Source organism: Plectropomus leopardus, chromosome 1 (genome assembly GCF_026936395.1).
Source record: "Plectropomus leopardus strain MGB_pleo_1.0 chromosome 1, ASM2693639v1, whole genome shotgun sequence".
In the NCBI taxonomy this organism is placed as follows: Eukaryota; Metazoa; Chordata; class Actinopteri; order Perciformes; family Serranidae; genus Plectropomus; species Plectropomus leopardus.
The window spans coordinates 11,512,935-11,525,851 of NC_142176.1; the positions used below are offsets into that span (position 1 = coordinate 11,512,935).

Sequence of the window (12,917 nt, forward strand, 5' to 3'; positions counted from 1 at the left end):
AGCAGCCTCAAAATAAAATTGTCGACATTGACAGACTTGAATACACGGAATAGCATTTATTTTACAGGTCTAATTTTAAGTGAACACACAAAAGTCCCAAACTTACCCACATTATGTTTAAATACATTTTATTCTATTTGTGCATTATTGTTGGAGTATGTGCCAACACAGGTACTTACAGAAAAGGCCAAAATCAGCCAGTAATATCACAGCACTAATATTTCTGCTGAAGCCCATCACTGACTTAATGTTTCATGGTTCAGGCAAGAAAAAGGCGAAATAACATTGCAAGAGACACAAGCTGGCAAGTAAAAAAAATAATAAATATTTCTACTGATACTGTAGATTCATATTTAAAAATCACAGTCAATGAGCACATTGCCAAAACATAAAATAAGTGTCTGAGCTTTTTGGTGCTCAACATCTGCTCAAAAATCATTTTTTCTTTTTGGTTTGAGTTGAAAGAAGATATTTAATATTTGCAGAGTGTTCAGCAGCAGCACACTCTTCTTATTTCACATGTATTTACTATTTTTACGAGACTGCTAATATTTATAGCTTCAGTTACATTTAAGGCCAACTGAATGTGGGTTGTACGTGTTACTACTGTAGAATTTGACAGTTAGATGAATATAATTAACAATATATGTGGTATAATGTAAAATACATATTCTGTTCAATGTGCAACTGTTGGAAAACTTATGTTGTTGTATATCAGTGACTGGAACATTGTTGACCTTCGAGTTTCACCAATTATCAGAGTAATATAATAATTTCTTTATGAAAATAAGTGGCATCTTGCACCCTAAGTCCCTCCAAAACTTAAGATAAAGTATATTTATGTACATTAAAGTAAAAAAGCTGAGCCTCTTTTTCAGGTTTCTGAGGCAAAAATTGTGGCACTGATGAAATTTGTTGATATGGGAGGGATCATGACACTCAGCGCCTCTGCTGGTTGTGCAGTTCCCAAACAATTTGTCTGGACCACAAACTGTATCCTAACTGCTGTAACACAGAACAAAGTACATTTGTAATAAGCAGCCTTTATTACCAATAATGAACTCTGGGATGTGGAAAAGGAATTTAAAAAAAAAACCAAACTGGATGCAGTCTGGGATCAGATATCGAATTTCATCTCTATGAGCTCTGAGCAGAACCAGCAGATGGCGCTATGATAGGTTTCCCTTCAGGTTCTACAATTTTGGAAACCCATTTTTGATAAACTTTGGGTGATGAAAGCAGACTGTTGGACATCAAGACCTGATGATTGCTCGCCAGCATATTGCTCGCCATCGTCATCGAAAGGGACTGCTGCTAGCTATCGCACCTATCAACGTACTCCACAGTCCCTCAACCTTAGTACTTTTGTCAAGCGAAAGTAGATGCAGTTTTATCTAAAGCTGTTTGGAAAAATGTCAACAACAACCTGTTAAACTACTCTGACCAGATCCCATCCTGCAGACTGTCCTGATATCATGCAGTATGAACCTTTCATGGTTTACTGTTTTGCGTTTAATATTCAAAACATTTTGTATTTATCAGAAATGACACTAACTGTGTGCAGATGTACGTTGATTAAACTGTAATCTGAACGTTCCTGCCACAGTTAAATTTGAAATCTTTAAATGTAAATATTTGTCCCAACAGTAAATGTTCACTCTTGACCGTGGAAACTGTTGGCTACACCACAGCTTTTATCCAAACTATCAACTGCGTCTTCTAGTCTTCTAGTTATGGATTTTTTAAAATTTTTTTATCACAGATTGATTTTTTAAGACTGTTCTTTACTTAAAAGGTTGTTCACTGAAATAAAAAGAAGATAAAGTCATTCTTGTATGTTTAAGCACAATTTTAAGAGATGAGAACTTAATTCTTTAAGAGATATCCTGATGATTATCGGGGTTATTATGTGAACTGCAATCATTTTGGCAAAGTTAATTCTGACATGAAATGATAACATCGTCCCACGCTTACTTGCATTAATTTGACCCTTTTTGGTCAAATTTGATTTCTTGTTTTCAAGATGTTTCTGAAGCTGCCACATCTTCTATAAGTTTTCCATACGTTGAATTGTGGGACAACGGTTCATATAGAAAGGCACATTAAATATGCATACTTGCATCTTTTAGTACGCTAAATTTTGTATGCATATATACATGCATACAAGAATCAGTGTGTAGGATGGAACTGGGACACCGCGTGAGATTACCCTCGCATACAGTATTTCTTCCATTTCCTGTCCAGAGTCACTTCAACTCTAAAGGAGAGTAAATGTTATTCAAGTGGCAAGAATCCTAAGTAAATAACTCATTCTGGAAACAAGATGCTCGACAATCAAAATTATGGAAACAAAAGACCTACTGAAGGCTTCGTCATGTAAAAATACAATAAATCTTGGAGAATTCGATGACAGTCAAGAGGCTAGTGATTAAAATCTATCAACCTTGTGTCTCCTCATTGTCACAGATAATAAAATCAAATCCAACAGTGGAATGAAGAAACTACTCACCACATGTATAACAACCTGGTGCTTTAAGCTTTTTGTGTCGCGCTGATGCCCTGTCGTTACATTCGTTTCCAGCGCCGTTCACACTGCACACATCATGTCACTGAAGGCTGTGTTAACTGTTCGTTTGTGGGAGAAATGTTTTTTAATTGCACTTGAGCTCTGCACATTTCAACAGCTGCACATGAAGACCTTGTCAAAGCAAATCATTTTAGTCACTAACCTCATTATGTTTGTCTTAGTAGTGAGAGATACATTTCAGTCACCATTTGGGTCATCAGTGGTCTTTGGTGTTAAGTGCACTGCATTAATATTTCCCCTCTACAGTAAATCATCTGATCTCATTTGGCAATCCAAAAAAACAGCATAATTTCTGTATATTAAGAACATATCTTGCTAAAGTAAGGATTTACTGGTTAGAAAACAGATAAAACTGTAACTCTGAATCAAAAAAGTGTCATATGGGGAGGAAGAGAAATTATTTCTGTTATGTTTCTCTAGTTGGTCTTATACTTAATGGATCTTAAGAAAAACAAAGTGCTGCTGAATGAAAGTGGAGAAAAAAGTGAACTTTCCATTCAGTGGCGTTCAACATCAGGCTGTCTGTGCAAACAGAAATAAAAGATGTGCAACAGAGTTAGACACCAAAAACCTAAACAGAAAGATACCCTGGTTCCTCCAGATGAGTTTAAACAATAATCTGTTTGGTTATTATGCCTTAAAAACCAAGAAAAGATGCATGATAATTTTTCATTGCACTCAAACTCATTGATACTGCAGGCTATTTGTTCACTAACACACCTCTTGAAGAAGACAGAGCTTTGAATTCACTTAAATAAAATACTTTACCCACAAACTTGATCAATTATATATCAATTACTCACTGAGTGTTACACTGAACTTGTGAAGAAAACTTTCTTGTATCCACGTTTACAGAAATTCCAAAAGTGGTCATCATTTTTCACGAGCTGAAGTCATCAACATTTATCAACAGAAAGCTACACGGTTGACTTCATTCCCACGTGAGTGCTCAAGCACGCTCACGGCACGCCACTCAAATGCAAAAGCATTTTGTATTGCAACATTTCAGCGAAAATGCACGTGTTTTGGTAGTACTGCACATACCACTGGATAAATAAAGCATGCATTATATTAGGTATGTGCCCGACTAAGAAATGATGTCATTTGAACTGTATTTGGCTGTTCAATATGAATATTTTTGTTTCTTATTTGCATTTAGTGTTTGAACAGAGTTCGACTGCACAGTCAGGGTGACAGAAATGTTCACATAATACAATAAACAAGCCAAGTTAGCTCTTTGAGCTAATGCATGCTAAATATGTTAAGGATGGGTTGTAAATGTATTTTTGCTGACAGAGATATCAAAAAAGCCAGAGACTGTATCGTCAAAAGTTGCTGTGAAGCAAAAGGCAGAAAAAAATGTTATCTCAGAACTTGACTGGACCAAACGTCTCTTCCTCCTGGTAAGTCCACTGTCACATTAGACTCACTCTGGGTCTGCAGCTGCCTGTACTGAAGAGCAGCGTAAAAGTGAGCAGCATTAACTCGACAACTACATCTACAGAACGAAACGTCCTCAGAAGTAAACTGCACATCGACTGACAAAAAAAAAAAAAAGTTTGCCCGACTTGAAGAATCTTATTCGAGTGGGTTCTCCAACTGACGTTTCGAAACTTCGACTTTGGCGGAGCAGCCCTGAATTATACTGCAAGAGCTGTGTGACTTTGTTAATGTATTTTTGAGAAAGTTTTGCTGTTGTTAAACGTGGACCCCGTTTACTTAAATTCATGAAGAATGTTTGCTTTTTTTGGGTGCTTCATTTACCATGGCGCCATGTAAGAAACTTTTCTTCACAAATTCCACTTAACAGGCTGTGAGTAATTAATATACAAATTATAATTTTTGCGGGTTATCAGTTCTGTTAATACCTCGACCTCAAAGATAAGGGAATAACTGGATACATTTTCTTTAGTCCAGAAAATATAAACAGGTAATCTTTTGGGGGAAAGTGTTGCCATTTCAGTGACAAAATAAGTTTTCTGAGGTAATAAATTACACCACTGGAAAAACAGGCACACACATGGGCAGTTACTCACAGGCAAAAACCTTAACATTCACTAGAGGGCTGTCAACAGTAAAGCACAAGACGGCTATTTGAGATACCACCCCAGAAACAGAGTGAAACTCTGCCAACGTATTGCAGACTAAAGATTTAAAGTTGTTTCTTGTCCTTTGAATCAGGACTGTTTATCTCCATTCATCAGACTGTGATGTGCCCCACTGCATTTCTTTATACTCCCGAAAAGCGTGTGGACGAAGCTGCGGATGGAGACCCACATTAGAAAGAAAGCGCAGACGTCTCGAGATTAAGATGCAAACTTCAAAGGATGTGAGCTCCTCATTGTCATGGCGCACGAGTGCTGTTAAATAAAGAATTACTCACATAAAGTTTGTAACATCTAGTGATTTTTGTCCGTGTATATTGAGTCACTTCTACAGTGCATTATGGACGTACTTGACCCTGAAGCCTTTGATAAGTGTTCAAGGTTTAGGATCAAACGTCCCGGTCCATCCTGGGTGGACAGCAGGAGGGCATCAGACGTGTCCCTGAGCCTGCTGAGCTCGTCTCTCCTCCAGACAGCGACAAACCCACATCGACACCACCTCAGCATTACCATCGTTAAACTGTATGATGAAGGAATGATCCTGAAAAATAAAGAGAAAGACAGGAGATCATTTTTGATAAGAAAACAACAGACAGCGTAAATTGGGGTTAACTTTGCTTTAAGGTTTTTTCTGCAAGATTCGGATTTGCAATATTAATAATGAGCTGAGTTTGGGAGGTGGATAAGTCCAACAAACAATCGACTTTCGTGTTGGAGTGTGGAGTTCTCGTCTCGTGTGGGTGTTTTGCACACCTTACCATGTGCCTTTTTCCATGCGTGACTTTTTGCGCTGTTGTGTGATGTCAACAAATGCACGTAGTGGAATGGTGTGGATGATGCAGCCCGTTACCGTGTCAACAGATACATGTCAGTATAGTCAGAGGCAGACACTTTAGGAGACATAACGATATAATAACACACATTTTTGAAATTATGATTTATCTTTCAGACTGAAATTGTTGAAGCACATACGTGTAGCTGTTTTCTTTTTTTTTTTTTATCATAGCCTTAACTGCACTGACAATCCAAATTAGAAATTCTACTTAAAAGACAAAATTCAACTAGTATCACCTTCACTCCAAAGTCTCATATTCAATTTGCAAATTGAGTTGGAAAATTTACATTTCTAAAATATATTTATTCAAACATATTTTCACTTTCCTTGGCAATTTAATTTTTCAAAACAAATTTTTGCATTAATAAATATCTGCTTCCACTAATCCTACTCCATACACATGACCTTCAGATTAATTATCAGCCACGGAAAAACTGGACTGAAGTGGCCATAAAATAACAAGTAATGAGCTTTCTCATTAAAACAGGAAAAAAAATTTTTTTTAACAGCTATCAAAAAAAGTTAGACCTATCCTGCAATATAATTTTTATGATCGAACAGATGGGAGCCACAAACATTATTACACCTTTACGTGGAGTGTTTAGTTTTGTCCCACTTCAAATAATTATTCTTAATCATGATTGAAGAAATAATAATAAAAAACAAATAAACTAAACGGGAACATCGTTAAACCCTCTTAAATATTCATGTGCAACAGATTTGGTTTTAAATGCTAAACGTTTAAGTAATGGCTTGTCAGGGCATTTTAAAGAAATATCTTTGGAGTTTAATGATCTACACAACTCATAACAGGTTGTAAAATGAGCTTTGTAATAAAACAGGCAGTAACACAACAGTCATTGACAACTATTTAAAAATGACTTAAGAAATGCTTTTGAATATGATATTAATTCTCTTTTATACAGACTTAATCTAGACTGATTTCCATTAACAGGTTCAACAAATGAGCTCCAGAAAACTGACAAACATTCGACCAGTCTCTGCTGATTTGTAGCTCATTAAGTTTGTTAAACGTGTTCACTTGTTACTGCCGCAGGACTGAAACAGAGATGTCACATGTGATATTTCAGCGACAACAGTCCCAATCAACGACCTCATCTGGGGGACTTTCCGACCAGAGGCAGAGGTCACGGAGGTCACAGAGGGGTCAGAGGTGAGAGGGGAGGAGGTTGTAAATGAGACAATTCAACCGAGGCTGACCACGAATGTTATTTGTTGTGTCTAGATGTCCAATTAGATAAACAACGCTGCAGCCGGCCAGTTTAAATGAACTTGTCAACACTGATTTCAGTGATATCCGTGCTTAACAAAAAGAGACTGTCACTCAATTTCAGACGGACAGACACTGTGCATTTTATTTATTAATCTTGTTGGTTGTGTTAACTCACACTTTACATTTTAATCAGACTTTCTGTACGGCCCCAATCGGCAGCTTTTACGCTCGAACTGTACAAATCAATTAATGGTGGTGCTCAATGAACATTAGCAAGGAACACCTGTCTGTTTTAGTCCAGTGACAGCAAAGTTTATTCAAACAAGACGATCAGCTCCTCAGCAGCGTCAGCCCGTTCTCAATCTGAACTTGTCAAATAATGCCGCTCTGTCAGAGCTTTTGACGTATGAGCACGACGCCAAAAGCCACCTTCCTCCTCAAACCTGAACGCGGCTGGACAGCGTCAGATGAGAACGTGCTTGGGCATAGCTGGGGACATTTTTATTATATGCTGGCGGACAGCTCGATGGCACCAGGTGCGTCCACATGCAATGCGCATGGGCAGCACCACTTGAAAATGTGGCCAAACAGAGCTAGTTGCGTGCACATGATATACTGAAGGACAGCATCAGGTAATAATGCTGCTGGTTACTACGTTATATAATGAGCGTGAGCGCGCTTATAGGGCGGGCAGGGAGGTGGATGTGTCCCACAAACAGCTGACTTTTGTGTGGAGTCTGGAGTTCGCTTTCTGTGTGGATGTGTTTCTTTTTTCTTCACCTTACCATGTGCCTCTTTTGCCTAAACTTAACCAACCGAGACTTTGTTTTCTAATCGTAACCATGGTGACAGTCTGTGCTGTTGTGTAAACATAAGGGCCATGCTGCTTCATCCCACCATGTGCATTTGTTGACACCACGGTAACAGCATCCTGCACCGTTAACAGCTAACGCAGTAGGATACCTAAAACGTCATAAGTAGACGTGGAAGGTCACTGACAGCAGCATCATGTGACGAGTTGGGATGAGAACATGGTAGCAGTGTTGACTATGGATGTAAAAAAAAGAACTGGATAAAGCGTTAGAGGCGGGGCCCTGTCATGCCTATAAAAATTGCTCAGTGGTGCATGAAGCCAAAAAACTTGATTTCCGTTGAATGAAATTACTCCGATCTTTATCATCTCTTGGAGCCCATAGAACAAATGCACTAGAGACTTTTTGGTTTAGTACTCTGTTAACATGAACAGGGATGAAAATGATTCAGTCGTGTGGCCTCTCTAGACTTTCGAAATGTTACTGAACTGAAGGGATCACACCGTGATGCGTAGATGTCTCTTTCCTATTGTAAGTCAACTGAAAAAATGTCATTTTGGGTCCAATGGCATTACATGATGGACCCAGAAGTTGTAATTGCACTCTTTGGCCACTACAAAAAATGGTTTCAAAGTGTGGCACACTTCCCATAGGCCTTGTGTTCACATAAAGTCAGAAAGAGTTACTTTATGCATACTATGAAAAGAAAGTAGAACAAAAAGTATAGAGCCACTTAATCCTACACAATAGACCTTTAAATAACGGTTTCGGTAATGGCCTCAAAATTTGTGCACCAGCTGAGCTATAGTCAGAATATAATGTTTAAACTTGGAGAAAAGGCTTACAAGGACGGTTAAGTAATGAGCTTTCTAATCATGCACTCATGGTTAAGACCCTTAAGACATTCTCATAAAACACTGAAATATTTTCCCATCAGCCGAAACACTTCAAAACTTCTTTTAAATTTATATGCAGGGCTGTAAGTCATATGCAAAAAAGCACATCTTGTCTATATGAGGACTGAATCTCACTATAATGTCGGCATAGTTTGACTCAGATTTAACGCAGAAAATGATCTCAAAGTGAGCAGTGTTGTTGTCAGCTGTGTATTCAGCGTTAAAATACCCGCCAGCAACATCCAAACTGGTGCAGACAATGTAAGATTAGCAACAAAGTAGGACAGACTTTTAGTGACGGTCCACTTTCTCCCTCCTGGGATCCTTCTTGTCTATTTGTGGCTACGCTGGAAAATATGTTAAACTGAAGAATACGTACAGTACATAAAAATAAAGTCACATGAAGGGTGAATACATTTATGAGTTATTGTAATTCTTTATTAAATTTACTTGTTTGCCTTCTTTCTTGTCTCACTCCTTTTGACTGTGATCATACAATCACACGGTTTGTTAATTGTTTTATATTTTAAAGACGCATGTTAAGACACTCCAGCGTAGTTTAATCCTGCACAAACTGTAGAGATTGTTAAGGACTGGGGGGAGCTCCATCAATCCTGTTGTCCTTCTAATGGGCAGCTGGGGTTAACACAGTCTGAGGTTAATTACTCTCATATCAGTGTGAGCATGTGTGTGTGTGTCAGTATGAGACGGGTGGAGTGGACGCTCCTGGGTGCCCCTATGTGCTGAATACCCATCTCATCAATCATTCTTCTGTGCCTCAGTAGAGAGGGAGTGATACAGAAATAAAGAAGGAAGTCCTGAGCGATGTTTTTTTTTTTTTTTTAAACCAGCTCTACCTCTGCTCCACAAATTAACCCTGACAGGCCAGACACATCTGCTGGAATCTGACCTGGATGAAGGAGCGTGGCTCGTCACACCACAGTTACACACAATGTTGTAGAAACACATTAACTCAATTACTGATTCCCAGGTCAAGATTCAATCTGAAACTTAACACCAACATGGATGAAAAACAAAAAGTCCTTTAAGTGGAAAACAATATGTTTCTCAATTTTTTAATTCTACCCCCACCTAGCATCTCTGTCACAAAGACAAGCGGGATCTCTTCCTGTTTTCCTCAGAGCTCAGCAACTATCCACAGACAAGCGATCGTCACTAAACATCATCAGCACACAACACTGAAGAGAAGAAAAACATGTTCACTGAAGAGGTAAAGTAATCTTGTAATAATTTCAGATTGTTCTATTTTGTTTCTGTAACCTAGCGTAACTTGAATTTGACCGTTGCTATGGACTCCACTCGCCGCAGATCACCTACATTCAAACAAAGACTGAATGAATGAACCAAATAGCTTTGAGAAATATTTGTTCCCCCTCTGCCATTTCCACTAATACTGTGGACAGGAATGAAAACTACAAAATCACTCGTTGTGCGGATAGCTATCGCTGGACCTGAGAAAACCAGCAGCACAGTTCAACTTTACTAAACTAAACTAAAAGCTTAAACAAAAAAGTTATCTGCATCTAAATCATCTTAAGCATCTACAAATCCATTTACTTTTGATAGGGCTGCTCCTTGAAAAAATAATGTTCAAATTATTATTATTATTTGGGGACCCCTCAGTCAATGAGATTATTCAAGTTGAGCAACTCTTTCAGTTTTTTCATCACTCAGTGTCTGCAGTTTTGGGGATGTTTAGCTGCAGAATGAGTGTTTCTCTCCGTCACGCTGCTTTCTGGTATCACAGTATGATGGTGTACCAGGGTATTCAGGAATCTTAAAGGTATGTTTTTCAATACTGTCATAAATACAGGGACATCTCTTTACATTAAACTCATTGTATGTAGAGTTCAGTCTCCAGTCTTTACTGGTGGAACAGGCAGCTGAGCTGAAGGACACTGCAACATCTGGTGGTGGAGGGATAAGACGTTGTTAGCGCCACACACTTACACCTTCATATATCACATACCCCTGTGAAAATTCAGGAAGGTATGAAGGTATGAAAAAAAAAAATCAACCAGTAAGGCTCCAAGATAACGATATCTTTTGCCTTCTGCTTCTAAGTGGTGAATTTATAGCACAAAGCCACTTAATACAATACAATCTCTGGCTTTTGTTTGATATTTTGAGTCTGCAAAAAATGTTGTTGCACATTTACGATCCGTCTTTAACGTAATTAGCTTGCATTAGCTCAGACAGCTAAACTGGCATGTTTATGCCATAATGTCTGAAATCTCTAACTCTGTGGAAAACATGAACAAATAGTGAAATATTTGTGTTCAATAGCCGAATCTGATTCAAGTGACAGTTCTGAGTCAGGTACATCCCTCGTTTTCCAACACTGGATACGACTGAAAGCTCAGTAACATCCACTAAATGGACCTTGTCAAGACACTGTTTAGTCAGAGTTAAACTTAATTGTCCTTTGTCCTTGTTTTATTGTTGTTGCAAGCTAAATTGAAAATAGCAAGATAAAACTCTAAAGATTAATGAGGTTGCGGGCACAATCAGACTTTATGAACCATACACCGTTGCAATCTTCCAGAGTGGCAAAATAAGCGGCACGTCGCAAATATCAAGCATGTTTGACAGAGTGGACTTCCTCCAGATCCTCTAGAGCAGCAGAGCGCTGATCTTTACAGAGCAGGTGGCAATGAGAGCTTCCAACATGTATATTTTGAATACACATCAGAGAAGTAAAGGGAACCTGTACCATTGTAACTTTTTGGCTTTGTGGCCCTTTATAGTTAATCACGGAGTACTTGTTGCTCTTAAGCCCACTGAACAAAAAAAAAAAAAAAACACCGGCTAGCATCAGGCTTTTGTAATTAATTGGAAAGATTACAATTGGTAATCACTTCCGGGCCAAATGACTCTGCAGTGGGCACTGCTGATTACCTCCGATCAGCAGCTGACACCAAGGAGGTCACACTAATTTTCACCTCTTTGCCATTGTGATGCAACAATGGGCCACCACAAACTATCGTTATTCAAATATTGTTCAAAATTCAGTGTGCACCGAGTTTGAGTGACTGAATAAGAGATAAAAAAGAAGTAACCACTGTAACATTTTCACTGGCCTCCATGCACTTTCTACTTGCAATGGGAAAGAAGTCCATTGTCTATTTTTAGCAGGTTTTTCCAGGTTTAAAAATTGTTGAGTTAAAAGATTATCAGCCAGGCTGATTATTGGGGCCAATATTTGGCATTTTGCTGATTATCTGTATCTGTATTTTATTTTAATGATCGCTGATAAAATTAATTAGTTAAAAAGTTAAAAGAAAAGTGTCATCATGGGAGGAACCTCATTTTTTAGTTACATTTTCACTGAACTTTATTTAAAAAGTTGCAGGGTACATGCTGTATATGATGTTCAAAGTTTTAATTAAACATTTGCTAAAGGTATTAAAACAAGGTTTTGTGTTGGAGTTTGTTATATTCAAAATTCTTAATACTGAGAAAGATTTCCAGTTTTATTGTAAATACATATCAGTTACAAATACCGGTTATCGGTCTCAGTAACTATTAATAATCGCCTCTGGAAAATCCTGCATGCAAGTGCTAATTTGGGTGGAAAAACGGGATCTGTCACAGATCACATGTCCATGAGCTGAGAGCAGTTCAACAAAGAGTGATACTGCCCCGAAATATAGAGATGTTTTCTTCTTTTTCTGTGGCTTATTTTTTGTCATGTGATCCTTCAGGTTTATCTTGAAAGCCGACCACACAACAAAGAAGACTCCTGGGCTGGGAAAAATCAGCCTGTTATCTGCAGACTCACAGTTATGTTAGGCATAAGCTATGTCAAGAGTTTTGCTTTGATGCAGATGCAAACAGGTGCACACACACACCCCAATACTGCGTATATTAGAAATATTATTCTCTCACACACACATGCATATGTTCCCCTAATAATTAAATTACCTGCAGCTTAAATTAAGTATGAAACCCGTGAAGGAAGAGTTATAAATAAAGCGAGTGAATAACTACTCCTTAGTTAGGTCACTGAAGGTGTTTTGACTTTCTGTCGTAGCGGTGCATGGACAGAGGTGAGGCAGGGGAAGGACTCATTTAAAAGTTACATTAATCACCGTCTGGCCACATCAAAACGGGATAATCACCTGCGACTGCTCTGCTCAAATAGAAACGGCCTAAACCCAGGGGAAATTCTACCTAACTCTTTAATTGTTTGAAGCCTTTGAAGGGTCTGTTTAATCTAAGATTAATTTATGCGATTTTAAATAACTCTATGTATGATTAATACGCTCAAAAGAAATTAAAAGGAGTTTGAGGCAATTATAACAAGAGACTGGTCATCACCTCATTAGAATAGTGTTGGAGGAAACGAGGTGTGTTAGTCAGTGTGTGTGTGTGTGTGTGTGTGAGAGAGAGACAGAGAGGAGGGTGAAGAGGTAGATAGAATAACT

General features: G+C 38.3%; 1 protein-coding gene across 1 annotated transcript in view; it reads right to left on the bottom strand.

Annotated features, from left to right (window-relative positions):
- Positions 1 to 36: 36 nt before the first annotated feature.
- Positions 37 to 12,917, bottom strand: part of map2k5 (mitogen-activated protein kinase kinase 5) — a 74,553-nt gene continuing 61,672 nt past the window's right edge. Inside the window, exon 22 of the mRNA XM_042491776.2 lies at positions 37 to 5,233. Coding sequence (XP_042347710.1) covers positions 5,123 to 5,233 — 111 coding nt within the window. The 3' untranslated portion in view covers positions 37 to 5,122. The remainder of the gene's footprint in view (positions 5,234 to 12,917) is intronic.